The sequence below is a fragment of the Capra hircus genome, chromosome 4 (assembly GCF_001704415.2).
Source record: "Capra hircus breed San Clemente chromosome 4, ASM170441v1, whole genome shotgun sequence".
Classification (NCBI taxonomy): Eukaryota; Metazoa; Chordata; class Mammalia; order Artiodactyla; family Bovidae; genus Capra; species Capra hircus.
In genome coordinates this window covers 42,381,884-42,401,828 of record NC_030811.1, presented here as the reverse complement: position 1 = coordinate 42,401,828, position 19,945 = coordinate 42,381,884, and the positions used below count along the sequence as shown (strand labels likewise).

Sequence of the window (19,945 nt, the reverse complement as noted above, 5' to 3'; positions counted from 1 at the left end):
CTCAGTCGTGCCCAACTCTTTACGACCCCGTGGACTGCAGCCCACCAGGCTCCTCTGTCCATGGGATTTTCCAGGCAAGAGTACTGGAGTGGGTTGCCATGTCCTTCTCCAATGCATGAAAGTGCAAAGTGAAAGTGAAGCCGCTCAGTCGTGCCCAACTCTTCGCGACCCCATGGACCGCAGACCCCCAGGCTCCTCCATCTGTGGGATTTTCCAGGCAAGAGTACTGGAGTCACCATAAGAGCACTAAAAATGCATAACTTCAAAATCAGCAGATCTAATGGGAAGAAGAATCAAAGAAACAGAAAATACAATAAAGTACCTAAAGAAAGATGGCAAAAATAAGTCCGAATAGAACAGTAAGTGTAATGTAAGTATGCTATTCTAGCAACTTAAAGGTCAAGAGACCTTGAGTTCAGAATAAAAAAGCACACAGAAAGAGCTACACTTAAAAAAAAAAGATAAAGATTGCAAATAAAGAAAAGCAAAAGACAGATAAAAGAAATATGAAGCAGAAGAAAACTGAGAGACTAGCAGCCTTAAATAGTTAAAAAAAAATAAAAAGCAAAATTCAAGACAAGGAATAGCACAGTGGACAGAGGCAGATCTGTAACAATAACCTATAAGAAATTGTAGAGGAAATAGATGTAAATATCATGAAAATCCATGCACTTAGTAATCAGCATTAAATCTGCAAAGTATAAACTTACAGAAGCAAAGGCAGAGATACAGGAGTCAAAATTAAAACAAAATTTTTGTTACCAATATTGACATACTCCACTCAAAATATGGAAGAGAGAAAATAGAATATACAATAGGTAATTGAATTTATGTGCATGTGTGCTTACTTGCTCAGTTGTGTCTGACTTTTTGCGACCCTGTTGACTGTAGCACACCCAGCTCCTCTGTCCATGGAATTTTCCAGGCAACTATACTAGAGCAAGTTGCCATTTCCTACTCTAGGGGATCTTCCTAATCCAGGAGTCAAACCCACGTCTCTTGCGTCTCCTGCATTAGCAGGTGTTTTCTTCACCAACATGCTACCTGGGAAGCCCAACTGAATTCACGTAACTGAAGTTAAATATACACATGTACACATGGGAGAGAGGAAGAATCCTTGCTTGGTGAGGTACCCTATGAACTGAAACATGTATGTAGAAGTACTGTGTCCTTGTTTTACGGTATTTATAAACATTGAGCATGGATAGGTCACAGAAGCAGCCCTCAAAAATTAGAAAAAAAATCAGTTAGATCCAGGCCATAATCTCTAACCTCTCACAGATAAAGCAACCAAAAGGTATGGAAGAGAATATATGTCCTCAGGCACTAGTCTATGGAGATGCTTCAAACATGCTACTTTAGGAAATTTTTAATCTTAATTGCACTCTGAGTTCAGTCTGTTCAGTTCAGTCACTCAGTCATGTCCAACTCTTTGCGACACCATAGACTACATGCAGCAAGCCAGGCTTTCCTGTCCATCACCAACTCCTGGAGTTTGCTCAAACTCATGTCCATCGAGTTGGTGATGCCATCCAACCATCTCATCCTCTGTCGTCCCCTTCTCCTGCCTTCAATCTGAGTTATCATCTCTTAATTTGTTGAAATGTAAATGCATGAATATACTTTAGTTTCATCATGATTTAAAGTATTGAGCAGATTCTAGCATGGTATAAGGATAGCATGGTATATAACACGATATAATAATGATATGATTTATTAAAATGCTAAGTTAATAAGATCACTCAGTCGTGTCCAACTCTTTGCGACCCCATGGACTGTAGTCTACCAGGCTCCTCTGTCCACAAAATTCTCCAGGCGAGAATACTGGAGTGGATAGCCATTCCCTTCTCTGGGGGATCTTCCCGACTCAGGGATCAAACCCGGGTTTCCTGCATTGCAGGCAGATTCTTTACCATCTGAGCCACCAGGGAAGCCTCAAGTTAATAAGAAGGTTAGTTTTGCAAATTATAAGCATATTATGCCTACTTTACCGATTCAATTATATTTTCATAATGGTAATTGCATACTTATTTCATATTTCAACAGTTTTAATAAGGGTTCCTTCCAACAGAGTCAAAGGAATGGCTATTTTTAGAAATTGATCATCCTAAAGAGGGTTTTAAGATATTCAACTTTTTAACATATTGGGATGTAAAATGAAGAGGTGGAAAATACTTGAACTGGTCCACTCTAATTAACTTAGCATTCTAATGGTTAGAGGTTTTAACAGTATCCTTCAGTTGATGTATCCTAATCCAAATATATACTACTGTTTTCTCAGTGGGAGGAAGCCATGGGCATTGCTCAATCTTTAACCCTAAGTATAGGACTCACAAACAATTAGCTTTCACTTGTCAAAGTTATTACTGAATGAATGATTGTGAAACTATTTCCTGGGAATAGTGATTAAAACGGTATCTGCTTCTATGACCAAATCATAAGCTTCTACCCATTTAACGACAATGAAAGTCTCTCTCCAGGTTCTTCTGGGTTTGGTAAGACATTTTTACATTCTATAATGTACAACTGAAACAATTGAGCACGTGTTTAACAACCATGGCTAGGCTCAACGAATCCTGGGAATTAGAGTAATTTGCCATGATGCATCCAGAGACTAGAGCTACCTGACAAGTTAAATCAAGATGCAATTTAATGATCAACAGGCAGTAAGTGCACAATATCTCATCAATTTCATTCAATGGTCCTGAGAACAAAGTTATGTTTTTTCTCCGTAGCCAGGTCAAGATGACATTGAAACTCCATATCTTTCCCCATTCTGTGTCATAGGGGAGAGAATCCTTCATTACACTCTTGAGTTCAGGAACTACCCCATAAATGAGGGCAACCAAATGTGATTTCACGGTGAAAGTAAGAGTAATGCTTCTATTATTGTGCTATGGTTGGCCTCCTGGCTAAAGACAGCATTGATGACTTGGTGACAGCATCAGTGAGCAGGGCCACATGTCCCCTTCCAAATCCAGATGTCTCACTTACTTTGGCAGAAGTAAAGTCACGTTTGTCTGGAGAGCTCTGGAGGTCAGAGTCGAGAGCATCACAAACCTGGCCTCACAGGGACAGTTAGATTACCCATTGATGTGGAATGGCCATAAGTGCAGTTACCCCCAAATGTCCCAAGATGTCTCCATGGTCAGCGTGGGGTCTGTCGCCAGGGTAGGCAGCTGTGTGGCCTTGGGAACCACTAACTTGGCATTTCTTCAATTGTGGAATGACAGATTAGATGAAATCACTTGATCTCTATGATTTGCTCTTTGGCAAGGCACCGTGAATCTGGCAGATGAGTTACTAAGGACTCACAAATAATGAACTTTTAAGATTCACAGATAATTTTGGATGTGGAAGTTGTTTTTGAAATGCTATGCCACTGAAAGTGTTGGCATTTTGCATTAAATCGCTTCACAGTTATATATGTGTTCTACTGTGGGAAGAACAAACTGTCAAACTGAGATTCTCAAGAGGATGCGCTGTGTTTACTTTTGTCTCAGTCGAAATGTCATGTTAACACCAGATTCTGTTCATTCATGGAGTTGCAGGACACTCGATACTGCTGACTCTCCCTTCCTCAAACACCCCCTCTCTCATCTTCTATGATGTGGTTGCCAAGTCCTTGTCCTACCTCTCCATCGAACCTCCACCTTCTTTTTGAGTTCCTCCTCTGCCTCTCTCTCTTTCTCATAGGGACCTTCTGGTGCTTTATTTCTACATACAGTCCCTGAGTGAATTCTTCCACTCTCAGGGACAACTACCCCAGGTCTACACCTCAGCCTTGATTTAGGGCTGAGCTCCAGATTCTTTCATCTCTTCCCATGGGTGAAGGTTTCCACCTCTCTTCTGCCATGCTCCTACTCCAATTATTCCTTGACTTGAGAAATAAATGCCATTGACATCACTGCAGGAAGGTACAGCTGTAAAGAGCTGATTCAAAACCAGATCTGGGTTCATCCACCTTATTAGGACAGACTCGAATGTGTTCTTTTTTATAGCTGAGTAATATTCCACTGGATATCTGTACCACAATTTCTGTATCCATTCATCTGTCAATGGATATCTAGGTTGCTTCCATGCCTGAGCTATTGTAAGTAGTGCTGTAGTGAGCGTTGGGGTACATGTGTCTCTTTCAATTATGGTTTTCTCAGGGTATATATCCAGCAGTGGGATTGTTGGGTCATATAATAGTTCTAGGGCTTCTCAGATGGTGTTAAGAGTAGAGAGCCCACTTGCCAATGCAGGAGATGTAAGAGATGTGGGTTTGATCCCTGGGACAGGAAGATTTCCTGGAGAAGGGCATGGCAACCTGTTCAGTATTCTTGCCTGGAGAACAGACAGAGGAGCCTGGTGGGCTACAGCTCATAGGGTTGCAAAGAATTGGACATGACTGAAAGGACTTAGCATGCACGTATGCATGGTAGTTTTATTTCTAGTTTTTTAAGAAATCTCCATACTGTTCTCCATAGTGACTATATCAGCTTATAAACAGGGGGCTCAATCCAGTGTTTTGTGACAACCTAGAGGGGTGGGATCGGAGAAGCAATGGCACCCCACTCCAGTACTCTTGCCTGGAAGGTCCCATGGACAGAGGAGCCTGGTAGGCTGCAGTTCATGGAGTCGCTGGGAGTCGGACATGACTGAGAGACTTCACTTTCACTTTTCACTTTCATGCATTGGAGAAGGAAATGGCAACCCACTCCAGTGTTCTTGCCTGGAAGGTCCCATGGACAGAGGAGCCTGGTAGGCTGCAGTTCATGGGGTTGCTGGGAGTCGGACACGATTGAGAGACTTCACTTTCGCTTTTCACTTTCAGGCACTGGAGAAGGAAATGGCAACCCACTCCAGTGTTCTTGCCTGGAGAATCCCAGGGACGGGGGAGCCTGGTGGGCTGCCGTCTATGGGGTCGCACAGAGTCGGACACGACTGAAGCGACTTGGCAGCAGCAGCAGCAGCAGAGGGGTGGGATAGGGTGGGAGATGGGAGGGGGTTCAGGAGGGATGGGACATATGTATACCTGTGGCTGATCTGTGTTCATGTGTGGCAGAGGCCAACACAATATTGTAAAGTAATTGTCTTCCAATAACTGGATTTTGTTCTAATACTTCTCAATACTCTACAGTTATAAACTTTGATAATTATTACTCAAGAGGGCTTCCCTCATAGCACAGTTGGTAAAGAATCTGCTTACAATGCAGGAGACCCAGCTTCGATTCCTGGGTCAGGAAGATCCCCTGGAGAAGGGAATGGCAACCCACTCCAGTATTCTTGCCTGAAAAATCCCATGGGCAGAGGAGCCTGGAAAGCCCTAGCCCATGAAGTTGCAAGTGTCAGACATGACTTAGCGACTAAACCAGTTACTCAAGAACAATAAAAAAGAAAAAGAAAAAAACAGATCTGGGGTCAACAATCTAATTGTCTAAGGTGTTAAACAAGTAACCATCATAATTAAAGTAGAGATGGGCAGAAAGGAGAATGTGGCAAAACCGAAGGGCACAAGCTACTCTAAAAGGAAATCCTTTACTGCAGCTCACTAGAGCCCCATGGAAACACTCAAAGAAAAAAAGAAAAAGAAAAGATCATGACATCCAGTCCCATCACTTCTGGTCAAATAGATGGGGTAACAATGGAAACAGTGACAGACTTTATTTTCTTGGGCTCCAAAATCGCTGCAGATGGTGACTGCAGCCATGAAATTAAAAGACACGTGCTCCTTGGAAGAAAAGCTATGACTAACCTAGACAGCACATTAAAAAGCAGCGACATCACTTTGCCAACAAAGGTCCATATAGTCAAAGCTATGGTTTCTCCCATAGGCATGTATGGATTTGAGAGTTGGACCATAAAGAAAGTTGAGTGCTGAAGAATTCATGCTTTGAAATGTGGTGTTGGAGAAGACTCTTGAGAGTCCCTTGGAATGCAAGGAGATCCAACCAGTCAATCCTAAAGGAAATCAACCCTGAATATTCATTGGAAGGACTAAAGCTGAAGCTCCAGTACTTTGGCCACATGACATGAAGACCTGACTCATTGGAAAAGACCTTGACTCTGGGAAAGATTGAAGGCAGAAGGAGAAGGGGACGACAGAGGATGAGATGGTTGGATGGAATCACTGCCTCAATGGACATGAGTTTGAGCAAGCTCCAGGAGCTGGTGATGGACAGGGAAGCCTGGCATGCTGCAGTCCATGGGGTCACAAAGAGTCAGACATGACTGAGTGACTGAACTAAACTGAGTGTTGAAAACTAAGCTGAAATTACTCCACATATATGTGCATATCTTGGTTGCATATATTGTATTGATCTGGACTTATAACCATATGGATTTTAAAACAGGGCTTCCCTAGTAGCTCAGATGGTAAAGAATCTGCCTGCAATGCAAGAAACCTGGGTACCATCCCTGCATCAGGAAGATCCCCTGGAGAAGGAAATGACTCTCCACTCTAGTATTCTTGCCTGGAGAATTCCATGGACAAAGGAGCCTGGCAGGTTACAGTCCATGGGGTCACAAAGAGTCAGACACGACTGAGGAAATGACACTCACTTTAAAATCAAGCTTTTCATATTCACTCACTCATAAGTAGAAGAGCAAATGTATAGTTGCAATGGTGATGACATTTGTGTCCAGCTACATCCTGCCCTGCTATCTCCCAATTCTCTGCCACTGAATAGAAGTGGGAAGTGATGCCTTCATGTGCGGTCTTCTTGGCATATAACACATTCAGTTGTGAATCGTGCACTTTAATGAAATGATCCCGTTTACTGAAACAGTAAAGCATCCTTTAAAGTGAAATATGCACTACATACTTGCTGAACGCCTGAACCACCGTGCTCCGACCACTACTTCTGCACTAAGCGCTGCTCTACTCACCAATGAGGTACATGCCGATCCAGTCCCCAGCATCCACTTCCTCCTTGATGTCCCAGTGGATCACCAGGTCCTGCGAGTGCCCTATGGAGTAGTAGGAACTGCTGACCATGAGTGTGGAGCGGCTGTCCGAGGTGACCAGGTCAGTGTCGCTGGTGGAGCGGGGGATGGTGCCGGCACCATGGGGGCCAGTCCTGATGGCCACACTGTGGTACTGGCCTGGATTGTAGCTGTGGCGGAGTGGCTCCTTGCACCGGCGTCGATTCTGGGAGTTTCTAGATGGAGACGCCATGGCGGCCAGGCCTAAGAACCTGTTCTGGTACAGATTCTGTGGGGGCAAACAGACAGTCAGCAGGGGCGGGAGATGCTGGCTCCACAGTCAGTCATCATCTTAACAGGGAAGGGAGGCTGGGTTGGGGGACGCCAGCAGGGAGAGGGCAGCCCTTTTAGGAAGATTTGAAATAGACACAGAGCATTTTTTGGGGGGCCAAAGTGGTAGCTCTGGGTTCAGGTGGGGAAGGCAAGAACGAAATACACACTCACCAAGGGGCCATGCCTTTCCTTGCTCTGCTGGGGTCTCCGCCTCCCTCAGGTCCCTCCAGCCTGCTTGGTATCAGAAGGCCAGGAATGTCTACAGAATGACCCTGCAGTGTGACTGCCCCCAAAGTGCCATCTCTTGAGTTCTCTGGCTAAATTCAATTGGATCCAATTTTACCTTTCTCTACAGTAAATGATGGTATTATCACGGCACATTTTAGTGATCTCTCTGGCATTTGAGACCCTACACACAACCCAGAATCAGAGGCTGTCTCTGCTGGAGGAGGCGGTCACTGTCTTTCATTTACAACCCTCATTCTACAGCAGGTCACTGTACCACCTGAAATGCCTATTAAGGATCTCAGATATCCTAGTAATCTTCAAACACTGCAGTTTTCACTAAAATCCAACCTCAGAAGACCATGTCTCTCAGCGCGAATACTGTAGAAAATATTGTATCTGATAAGAAAAAAAAATGCATGTTTTTTTAATTGTTTACAACTTGGAGCATTTCAAACTAGCTGAGCTGATACAGACCAGTAACATGATTGTTTTGCTACAGATGGCTTCGAAAACAGGGGGAAGGGGCATTCTGTAGAACTGGAATGAAGGATTCTTTTTTGAAACAAGCAGGGGTGATTTTTATTTCATCAAAGTGTACTACAATTGGGATTTAAATGTACATTTGGGGGGTTCCTGCCCATAAAAGAACCTGCTGTTGTACAACTAATAGCACTTTTGTTTTTAAGAAGAGAAGATTAAGGTCTTAAAATGTGTTACATCATGCAGTTTAGATCCCAGGACTGTAACTTATTATACACATCCATCAAATGCGAGTTACTGAGTTTCTGTTAACCAGCCAGGAGGACCAGACTCAGCACCAGTCTACTCTTGATGATATAAGTCTATTTAGCAGTAATTTGGGTCCATATTTTTTCCATCTTCAAAGATCAGGGCACTTGTAAAAAGTTTATTAACCTGATTAAGGACAGTGTTGGTATTTGGAATCTTGGGCCTTAATGGCCATATGTCAGGCCTATTTATTCATCATCTGAGTCTCTTGTTGGGACTTTTTCTAGCCCCACTGGTGGTAACCATGGAATTACTATTGGCAGAGAAGCCAGGCTTCAGAAAGCATCTTATCACACTATTGGTACCATATGTCTTTTTTGTTTTTTTCTTTCTAATGTTTGTCCCTGCAACAGTATGAAAATAGATGGACCATGGTGTTGCCTGGAAACCAGTCCACTTCTCAGGAACACAGGCACAGCCTTGAGCTCAGGAACAGCTCATGAACAGCCCACCTCACAGGCACCCTGGCTCTTCCAGACAGTTCCAGGAGGATCACAGGAACCTGATCATTGTACAGGGGACTTTGCTCAGAGACTTTTGTAAAGCCTCCAAAATAAGGAAGGTTGCTCTGGTGTGTAACCTTTCTTCAGTTTACCTGTACTTCATGTGCACCAATAGAATCTTACAGTGTTATCATGGAGATTTAGACAAATTGAGAGAGCAGCACCGACATATTCACTGCCACGTGTAAAGCAGCTAGTGAGAAGCTGATGTGTAACAGAGGTAGCTCAGCTCGATGCTCTGTGATGACCTGGAGGCGGGGGATGGAGGGCTGGGAGGGAAGTCCAAGAGGAAGGGGATATATGTATACAGCAGCTGGTCCACTCTGTTGTTCAGCAGAAACTAACACAACATTGTAAAGTAATTACAGTCTAATTAAAAAACACACACACACACAAAATGACTCAGTTCAGTTCAGCTCAGTTGCTCAGTCGTGTCTGACTCTTTGCGACTCCATGAATCGCAGCACGCCAGGCCTCCCTGTCCATCACCATCTCCCGGAGTTCACTCAGACTCACATCCATCGAGTCAGTGATGCCATCCAGCCATCTCATCCTCTGTCATCTCCTTCTCCTCCTGCCCCCAATCCCTCCCAGCATCAGAGTCTTTTCCAATGAGTCAACTCTTCGCATGAGGTGGCCAAAGTACTGGAGTTTCAGCTTTAGCATCATTCCTTCCAAAGAAATCCCAGGGCTGATCTCCTTCAGAATGGACTGGTTGGATCTCCCTGCAGTCCAAGGGACTCTCAAGAGTCTTCTCCAACACCACAGTTCAAAAGCATCAATTCTTCGGTGCTCAGCATTCTTCACAGTCCAACTCTCACATCCATACATGACCACAGGAAAAACCATAGCTTTGACTAGATGGACCTTAGTTGGCAAAGTAATGTCTCTGCTTTTGAATATGCTATCTAGGTTGGTCATAACTTTTCTTCCAAGGAGTAAGTGTCTTTTAGTTTCATGGCTGCAGTCACCATCTGCAGTGATTTTGGAACCCCCCAAAATAAAGTCTGACACTGTTTCCACTGTTTCCCCATCTATTTCCCATGAAGTGATGGGACCAGATGCCATGATCTTCATTTCCTGAATGTTGAGATTTAAGCCAACTTTTTCATTCTCCACTTTCACTTTCATCAAGAGGCTTTTTAGTTCTTTTTCACTTTCTGCCATAAGGGTGGTGTCATCTGCATATCTGAGGTTATTGATATTTCTCCCGGCAATCTTGATTCCAGCTTGTGTTTCTTCCAGTCCAGTGTTTCTCATGATGTACTCTGCATAAAAGTTAAATAAGCAGGGTGACAATATACAGCCTTGACGTACTCCTTTTCCTATTTGGAACCAGTCTGCTGTTCCATGTCCAGTTCTAACTGTTGCTTCCTGACCTGCATACAAATTTCTCAAGAGGCAGGTCAGGTGGTCTGGTATTCCCATCTCTTACAGAATTTTCCACAGTTTATTATGATCCACACAGTCAAAGGCTTTGGCATAGTCAATAAAGCAGAAATAGATGACTTGGAATTAAATGAGATAATCAAGTATATAATTATGAGTCAGACCAAACAACGGGCAATTCTGGAGCATCACCTTCCATTTTCTAAGCTGTGTATCCCTGGACAACTTACTTATCTCTCTAGTCCTCTGTTTCCTCATCTATAAATGGGTTGCTGTCAAAATTTAATGAGATAAATGCAAATAAAGCTCTTACTGTAGTAAGTGCTCAATAAATAAGCATCTACTACTGAAACACTACCAGCATTGTTTTAGTAAGAAAGCACCACTGAAACAGAGGTCCCGGGTAGTCAGTGAGCCTCTCGTACTGGCCAAGGGTCCTCACACATGTCCTCAGATTCTCCCACTTAACATTCATTCAACAGCAGACCTTCAGCTCATTCCTAGTTATGACCTTCCAGGTTTCCTCTTAAAAAACTGACACTGCAAACACTGAACAGGCCAGCATGTTTGGAAAGGTGTCATATCTACCAGTGTTTGGATAAATCTTCCTTTTGCTTTGTGGGTAAAAATAAAAACAAACAAACAAAAAAAAACAAACTTCCCTTTATTTGTCATGTTACTGTTTGAATGGAATTTTTTTTTTTTTTTTTGCATTCATGTTGAGGCTGAGAGATTTTTATCTATGTCCTGTCAGGGCTCAAGGAAGATTACAGAGTGCTTTGCTTTCATTGAAGACTTCTGCTGTGGTATTTTTAATTAGAATTCCCTGGAAACCAGGCAAGTCTCCTGACACTGTCAAATTACACCAGTTAACACCATCCACATGGTGGGAACAAAAGCACAGAAAGAAACGTTAGTCAAGGAAGATGTTTCTCATTAATTTACTAGATTGGAATTAATGGCATTTTCCTTGGATTAGAAGGACAACTTCGGCGCTGCTCTTTGAAGGCTGCACCCCCTCACCTCACCCCAGCTCTGTCCACATCCCCCTCACTCATACTTGTAGGAAGGATTTATATTCTGCTTTGAGGTTATGCTCCAGCACTCTGCTGTAACCTCTCCTTACAGCCTTCCCCATTCCCAAGAGAAAGGGGCTTTCTACTCTGTGATCCCACAGGAATCTCATTTTCCCTGCAAGGATACTCACTGTGTTATCTCTAGGTGCCCTAAGCTATGAAGTGCCTGAGGCCAGTGTTTACCCCTCTTTATATCTCCTGGAACTTGCATGACATCTGGCGCGCACACACACACACACACACACAAGGGCTAAAAACTTTAATAGAATTTATTTTACTCAATGAAGTCCCTTCTTATTCCATAAAGAGCTTAAAATTACTAATATGTAAAATACAGAAAGATGTGATGTTAGTAGTAGATGGTGCGGAGAAGGAAAAATATAGAGACAAATAGTTATGTAGGAAGAAGGCTAATGTCAGACTCTATGCCATCATTTCCTAAACAGGTGTTTTGTTAAAGACTCACACAGCTGCTCTGGAATACAGCAGGTGGATGGCTGATTTCCAACATGTCATTTCTTTGTGGCCATGTCCCCCCAAGACTTTCATACGTGTTCTAGTTTAAACTATAGACACATCCGGCTAGAAGAAGCAGTTTAATCACTCTCTGCTCACATCTGAACTGTGGGAGAGAGATGAGCATCTGTCCTGTTTTAAATAGCCCTGGATAAAAGACCACTCTTTCCATAACAGCAATCCCAATATTTATAACCTCACAATTCTTCCTCATCTCTAAGGTAAATCTTCCCCTTCTTTCTCTTAGTTCCTTCACTCAACAGATGCAGAGAAGTTAACCATATTACTAACTGTATCCCAGTTTTTTTTCCCATTCCATCAAGTAATTCAAATGTCACTTATCTTCTCTTACATTGTTAATAGGCAGTAAACACCGATAAGGAAACCACAAAATATTAGTAACAATTTCAGTTACATTGCAATTTTCTAATTATTGGTTCAGTAACATTGTAATTTTCTAATTATAGCCCTAGTTATGGGCTATGCTAAGCATATATTTTAATTGACCCTTGTAAAAGAGGTCCAATGAGTGAGCACTGAAAACAATCTGATTATATCATGTCCTGCTTCATAGGGAGTGCGATTCCATCTGTTGGCTTATTTCCCATTTGTCACAGAAGATCTAACAATAATGTTTACTTGTTTCGCTTTCTGACTTAAATAATTCATCATTGTTGAAATGTTTTGAATTAAGCTGCATTCTTCAGTTTTTTTTTTTAAATCTTGGAATAGGCCATGTGTGTTTAATCTGTTTAGTATGCATTATAGAACAATAGCGGAAAAAAAAAACCTTCCAGGAGGAGACAGAATCCTAGAAGCAAAAAACATCACTTCTAGGGAAGGAACAAGTTACTATGTACATCTTTTTTTTGGTTTTTTGAAGAACATAGGGAGACAAAAGATTTGGCTGTGTCAATTTCTAACTGACAGAGTCATTAATAGCTTTTCTGTTTTGGAATATAAAGCTGTGAGTGAGTGCTGTCTCAGAAACGAAAAGAAAGTGGACAAAAGACATCTAGAAGAGAGAAAGTGATTCTTAATAAATGCCTCTACACTCAGAAGTCAAAAACTGTGACTGAAAAACACAGGCCCTGAAGGAAACTTCATTAGAGTATACAAGTTGAGGTTATAGAAACTGGCATTATTTAGCAGGAAGAAAGAACATGAGAGTTTTTCGAGTTCATGAATAGATTTGATTTTGAGCAAGTAGATGCCTGAAGCTTTTTTATCCTATCCTCAGCTCTTGTTATGCCATCAGGCGGGTAATGGAACTCAAAAAAATTATATAATATTTCTTTCTGCAGTGGATTTGAGAAAATTTACAACAAAAGAAATGTAGATGGAAATAGGGAAATATAAGCCAGATAGCAATTGGGAAGTAACAATAAGAAAGGATAATAATATTAGGAGCATTTACTCTATGGTTGGAACTTGGCACATTATCTCATTAAAATCCTAGTAAGTATCACTCTTTCCATGTTGGTGAGAAATCCAGCTCAGATATTTAATAGTTAATAAACAATGTCAAAGTCGCACCTCTTGCAGCAGGAAGTAGGGATTTGAGCTAGTCTATGTGACTGTGAGGAGGGCAAACCACGGCCAAACCTGAAGGAAATCAACCCTAAATATTCACAGAAAGGACTGTTGCAGAAGTTGAAGCTCCAATACTTTGGCCACCTGATGTGAAGAGACGACTCACTGGAAAAGGCCCCAGTGCTGGGAAAGATCGAAGGCAAAAGAAGAGGGGGGCAGCAGAGGATGAGATGGTTAGATAGCAACACCAACACAATGGACATGAATTTGAGAAAACTCTGGCAGATAGTGGAGGACAGAGGAGCCTCGCAAGATGTAGTCCATGGAGTCACAAAGTATTAGACACGACTTAGCAGCTGAACAACAACAATGTGATTATAAGTCGGCACTTTGATCACTCGGATGCACTCTCTTCAAATTATAACATGGGAAGATATAGTTGCGGTAATTGAGACTTAGATTCTCCTCTGAGATTCTTGGCAGTCAAAATGATAAAGGAAAATGTAATTCTCACAATCAGAATATGAGAATATTTTTTTCCCTCTGAGTTGTAAGATGCTTCATATTCAACTTTATGTAGGAAACACTGCATGATGTGGTAAACAATATCATAAATGAATATCTTTTCTTAAAATCACAAATGTAGTGGCAGATTGCTTGGACAAGTCTTTGATGAAAGCTGAGGTCATAATACAGAGTATATTAAGGGCTGAATGGATGGGTTCTGCTATGTGCTTTGACCACATTCAAAAGACCCCTTCGCTTATTGCACTCCTGAGGCCCCAAACCTCTTGCTCTCAACTCAGTGTCTGTTCTTTATCCTCCATCTCACTCTCTGGCCTTGATGCTGATAAAATAAAATTTCACATATTGAGGTATGAGGAAATCATTCTGGCTTGTACATGAGTGAACTTAAATTTCATGCTAACTAGAACAGCCAGTTTGTGGCCTATCAAACATACATTGTACTTCTGCTTTAATTATTAAAGAAAAATGTTCACTGACCAGAAATAAAGAATGTCTATCTTAAAAGTAAAGATTAAATGCCTTCTTTCCTGGGATGCCATTGCTGGTACTCCTTCCATCATAAGACTCCCTTCCCAGGTGCTAAGGTCATACTGACTGGCTATGTACGTGCTGGTCTATTTTTCTGAACACTTTGAAGGGATGTACCCCTGACTTGTTTGATGTTCTTTGTTCTGATGACACAGAAAATTATGCTTAAAGCTATGCTTCTCCGGAGCAGTTCCTCAGAGTTAGTCTGAGACACTGTCCTCAGTTTGGCTCAAATAAAACTCTTTTCCATTCCTATTATAGACTGTTTATTATTTTCCTTGATAATGCGAATAAACCAGAGCCTTGCAGACATGTTCTCTCTGTAACTATCTTGTTAACTTACTTCTTATTAGTGTCCCTCTACTAGGATGTAGAAGCTTTCCTTGTGGCTCAGCTAGTAAAGAATCCGCCTGCAATGTGGGAGACCTGAGTTCGATCCCTGGGTTGGGAAGATCCCCTGGAGAAGGGAAAGGCTACCCACTCCAGTATACTGGCCTGGAGAATTCCATGGACTGTTGGGTCCATGGGGTCTCAAAGAGTTGGACATGACTGAGCAACTTTTACTTTCACTTCAATCACTAGGATGTAGGCACCAAGACAGTGCGGTCCCTGCCCAGTTCCTTTAGGTCTGCATTTCCAACTAAGGTAGTGCTGGGTAAGGATGCAGTGAATGAATGAATGAATGAATGAACGGGCATGTAGGTGACGAAGACTGGGACACACCTGCCTCCTCTGTCTTGAGTCCATGATGTGTGCTCTCTTCCCTGCCCTCAGGAACTTAACTCAGTGCCTCTTTCATCTCAAACACACAACTTTGTGCCCATAATCCCCCGTATTATTGGTTTTCAAATGACACTGGTCAGAAGTGAGGCTTGAGAATGAGACAAAATATGGCCCCCAGGGAGGTCCCTTCTCCCATTTCATATCCCTAGACCTGAGCCCTGCCGGTACGTTCCTACCTGTGCTGTTGTGAGTGAGGCTGTGGGACAGAGGTGGGTGTGAGGGGCTGAGGTGGCCCTGACCCCACCAGATGGCTGGGCTTGTCTGAGGAGGAAGAGTGGGAGGTGGCTGCAATAGCATCATCTTCAGCAGCTGGGCACCCGTCCCTGAAACTGTGCCTCCAAAATGTTTTTAGTCTCAAAGCCATGTGTTGAAAACTCCATCTTTTGTGCTGGCCGTTGTGCAGAAAAATATCACAAAGTTACATAAACTAAATTGTGTGGGCTCTTTTTCTTGAAAGAAGAAATAGAATCCCATACGTTGTCGGCTGAAAGGGAACACAAGGCAGAGAAGATTTTAACAAGCAAGTCAAGCCAAGCCAGGGAATATCCACATAGGAAGCTGGGATTTTAACTGGTTAAAATGACAGTCAACCCATTCTTTTAGGAACACGTAAAGCCTTATCACTGACAATGAAGTCCAACAAAACATTGATTAGAGTTAACAGTCCCATCCCCACTTCTCTGGGGCCCCACTGACTGGGGAGGAAGGGGTTTGTGGGCCAGATACCTTCTCTCTGCTTGTACCTAAGATGGGTGACCAGGACACCCTGCCACGCTTTGTTGGGTGTGTGCCCTTCACTGTTTCCGTCAAGTCTGGAATTTCTTGATGAAGCTCTGTGTTTCTATGGAGGTTTATGTTTGGAGGCATTCAAGAACCAAGCTGTCAAAATCTGGGCGGTTTGTATGAGTGAAACAGTGGATGGGGAGAAAGGCAGTTAGGAGATAGTTTGGGGAAGGGCGGGGAAGCTTCCTGTGGTGTTTGCAAGAAATCCCTGATCTCTGGTGCTTCATTTTGTTCTACATTAAAGGTCATTGAAAGTGGTATTCCTATGTGTGTGCATGTGTGTGTGTGTGAGCAGAAAGAGACAGAACAGACAATGACAGAGACAGAACATGAATGGTCATGCCCAGATATGAAAAACATTCCTGTCCTTCTCTTTCCAATGCTAAATAGGGCTTTTTCTTCCTCAGGAGGGTCCCATACTAACAGATGTTGGTAAAGCTCCTTCTTTACCTATTGATGCTTGCAGGAGAAAACCTAATACTTCATCTCCCAGAACCACAGTGGTCAGGCCAGGCTGGGCCATCCAAGTTCCCAGGGACACTGCTGACCCCTCGGGAGGCCCCTGGAAGTGGAGGGGAGCCGAATGTCTGCACGTCCAATCTTCTCAGCATCCAGCGCTAGGCAGCCACGAGGAACATCCTGACTCTGCATCTCTTCTCCTGACTCCACAGGGCAGCTGAGCCAATGACGTGTGTGACGGTGTCTCTCCATCACACATGTACCCAGGGCCCCTGCTTGGCTACAGTCCTGTCTCCCAAATCTGACCATGGGATTGAGTCACCCAGACCCCTAAAATGGGTTGTAGGAGGTCCTGTCCTCCCCAGTAGGAAGCAGAGGTCCCCAGAAGGGCAGCAGCCACTCCAGGCTTGTGGAAAATGTGAGGAGGTTTCCCTCTTATTTTCATGATCCTGATTAGATGTGGCAGCTAATAGGCAACACAGCCAGGCAATAAATATAGACGTAAGAAGGACATTTCAGTAGGGTTTCAAATGAGGGGCTAAGTTTGCACACATACTGGAGTTAATACTCCAAAGTAAGTGATTACTGTGAAGCTTCGGAGTGCTGTATAGATACTCTCTTTTAAAATCTTCCACCCCTGGAAGGTTGGACCTGGCCAGTTGGGTGGATTTTTCAGTAAACTTGGCTCTTGGTTTTCTTCTCCTTTCCTTGATCCCAAAGACTCCATGTTTATTGAGTCATTACTGTATATCAGAAGCCATGCTCAGTATTGAGAATGGAGATGAGATGAGATGAGAGAGATAAATGAAACAGTACTCCTCTCCTCCAAGAGTTTTGCACAGGAGGCAGACATTTAAGCAGTCAACTATGACACAATGACAAGGGAGAGGTGGGCAGGGACCCCTGTGGAAGGGAGATGGATGCTGGGAAGGACTTTCCAGGCGGGGGAACAGTGATGCTGTCTTTGGAAGGAGCAGTAGGAATGTCACCAGCCAGGCAAGGATGGAGAGAACTGCAATCCAGGCAGAAGGAACTCAGTGTGTAAAGACACAGCTTTGCAGAAAAGCCTGGTGTGGTTCTAGGTTCAGCAGAGCTTCTCCCGGGCACTGGCCAGAGAGTCAGGCAGCATGGCTGGAAGAGCGGCAGGCAGGGTCTCCATGCCACACCAAGACAAACAACCTCCTCCCTTGGAGGATGGTGAGCCACAGGAGAGATTTGATCTAGGAAATAATACAATTTGCTCAACTTAGAAGCATCATTCTATAGCAATGAGGAGGAGAGCAAGAAACCTGCTGTGTCTGGGGAAGCCTGTGCTACAGCAACTCTGAAAGTTAAGTCCACAGGGATGGAGAAGCTCCACCAGTTAGATGGTCCCTGAAGTCTAAACCCTCGGTACATCTGCAAAGCAGGTGCTGAATCTCACTGTGAGAGGAGGAGAGGGAAATGAACAAGGTACATCCTGGGTCCTCGAGGGGGAGTGTAAATAAAGAGCAATCTGAAGGCACGGCTACAGAGACCACAGAGGTATCCCATGTGGCCTGCTTCTACTAGGATCTCACATGCATCCCAGAGCACAGGAGTGTCACGTACCATGTGGCGCATCCTACGATGCATGGTACTTGTGCCTAATTTTATTGTTGGAAAACTCTGCGTCATTTAGCAGCATGTGCTCCAGAATAATTTGCTCGTCAGAACTAATCAAGAGAAGTACATTTCAAGATTTTTTTCACTCTTCATTTGCAAAGCTTGCCCAACACATCAATACAGAGCAAATTAGACTTTCTGGAACATACTGTATTTGTAATCTTTGGGCTGGCTACTATCTTGTGGTAAGAAAGATGCATGAGCAATAATTTCAGTACAGGGTGACAAATAAATTTAGAAGGATCAAATGACAGGACGAGAACTATTTGTTTTGTCTGAAGAGGAAGGAAATTAAGACTTCAGGGAGAAGGGGAGAAAGTTTAATTTAGGCAAAATAAACATATACAAAGGCATGAGTGCTTTAAAGACTGCCCACACATATTCAGGGGACAGGAAGAAGACCTGTGTGTCAGAGGCAGGATGCCTGGGGCAGGAGCAGTGGGGAAGGATGGAACTAAAGTAGAGACAAGACTGACTTAAAGGCCAAATGCACCAAGGTAAGAAGAGGGGTGTTTCTTTTGGGGAGAGTGAGCCCTTCTGGAGATAGGAGAAGATACAGTAGGGGGCTCACCTCCACTGTGCTTTCACAAATGTTGTGAAATGCTACTGAACAACTTCCTTCAGGAGTAACTTGACAGAAGTCCCTGCCAAGCTATTAAGGGAAGTTATCAGCAGGGCAGATGGACATTGTACAGCTGTCACCTCAGGAGTGGGAGATTGTCCGCACTGCTTTTTCAGATCACCTGTCGGGACTCTGATAGGAAGGCACCATCTTGGACTTTAGCTCTAACAAAGGAGCCAGTCACTAGGGCCGTGAACCTAGTCATGGCCGCCTGTCATCAGGACACAGAGGAACAGAGCCAGAAGCAGTATTTTCCTTCTCTTATCAACATGCCTGGGAAGAACACATCCAGAGCTGATATAAATTCAATTGTTAATAATCGTGGTGATGGAGAAGACTCTTCAGAGTCCCTTGGAGAGCAAGGAGATCAAATAAGTCAATCCTAAAAGAAATTAACCCTGAATATTCATTGGAAGGACTGATGCTGAAGCTGAAGCTCTAATACTTGGGCCACCTGATGTGAGGAACTGACACATTGGAAAAAACCCTGTTGCTGGGAAAGATTGAGGGCAGGAGGAAAAGGGGATGGCAGAGGATGAGATGGTTGGATAGCATCACTGACTCATGAGTTTGAGCAAATTCTGGGAGATGGTGAAGGCCACGGAAGCCTGGTACATTACAGTTCATGGGGTTGCAAAGAGTTGGATATGACTTAGCAACTGAACAACAACAATAAAACCACTTTCGGAAGACAACTTAGAGCAGAAATGAACAGTAAACTATTTATGATTTTGCAATGTACGTGAAACACATCTGGTCTCTCTCTCTCTGTTTCATATCCATCCTCTGCCTCCCTTCAGGGGCAGAGGCAAGCTCACACCCTGGGTGATATGTTCCTTCCCAAGTTTCTTTCCTGTCATCCTTGTGGTCGCTCCTGTGATATTTCTCGCCTGTGGTCCTCAACTGTCACTCATCCTCTTACCCACTGCACACTGCGCCATCTCAGCACCCAGGCTATAAGAGGGAGGCCAGCAGAGATGGTTTAAATTAAGAGTTATCTTTGGAAGAAGAACGAAATAAGAAACAGCCAGGACTATTAAAAAAGAATGAGGCCTATCTTCAGTGATTTAGGATAAAATGATTGGGACAGCTGAAGTGAGAGGAAGGAAAATCAACCAGTGGAGAAAAGAAATAGAGCGACTACCATGTAAACACACTCACATCACACTTGCTACTGAAATTCTCTAACAGACTTTACAGAAAAAGTCCCTTCTGACATTAATCGGTCACATTGATTAATTTGTTTGATTGTTCTGCTGCTGCTGCTAAGTCGCTTCAGTCGTGTCCGACTCTGTGTGACCCCATAGACGGCAGCCCACCAG

At 43.4% G+C, this 19,945-nt stretch overlaps 1 protein-coding gene across 2 annotated transcripts in view; it reads right to left on the bottom strand.

The window, feature by feature from the left end:
* The window catches only part of HECW1 (HECT, C2 and WW domain containing E3 ubiquitin protein ligase 1), a 319,356-nt gene that overhangs the window by 254,136 nt on the left and 45,275 nt on the right, over nucleotides 1-19,945 (bottom strand). For both annotated transcript variants that reach the window (XM_018047001.1, XM_018047002.1), the window contains exon 2: nucleotides 6,874-7,198. In XM_018047001.1, coding sequence (XP_017902490.1) covers nucleotides 6,874-7,198 — 325 coding nt within the window. The remainder of the gene's footprint in view (nucleotides 1-6,873; nucleotides 7,199-19,945) is intronic.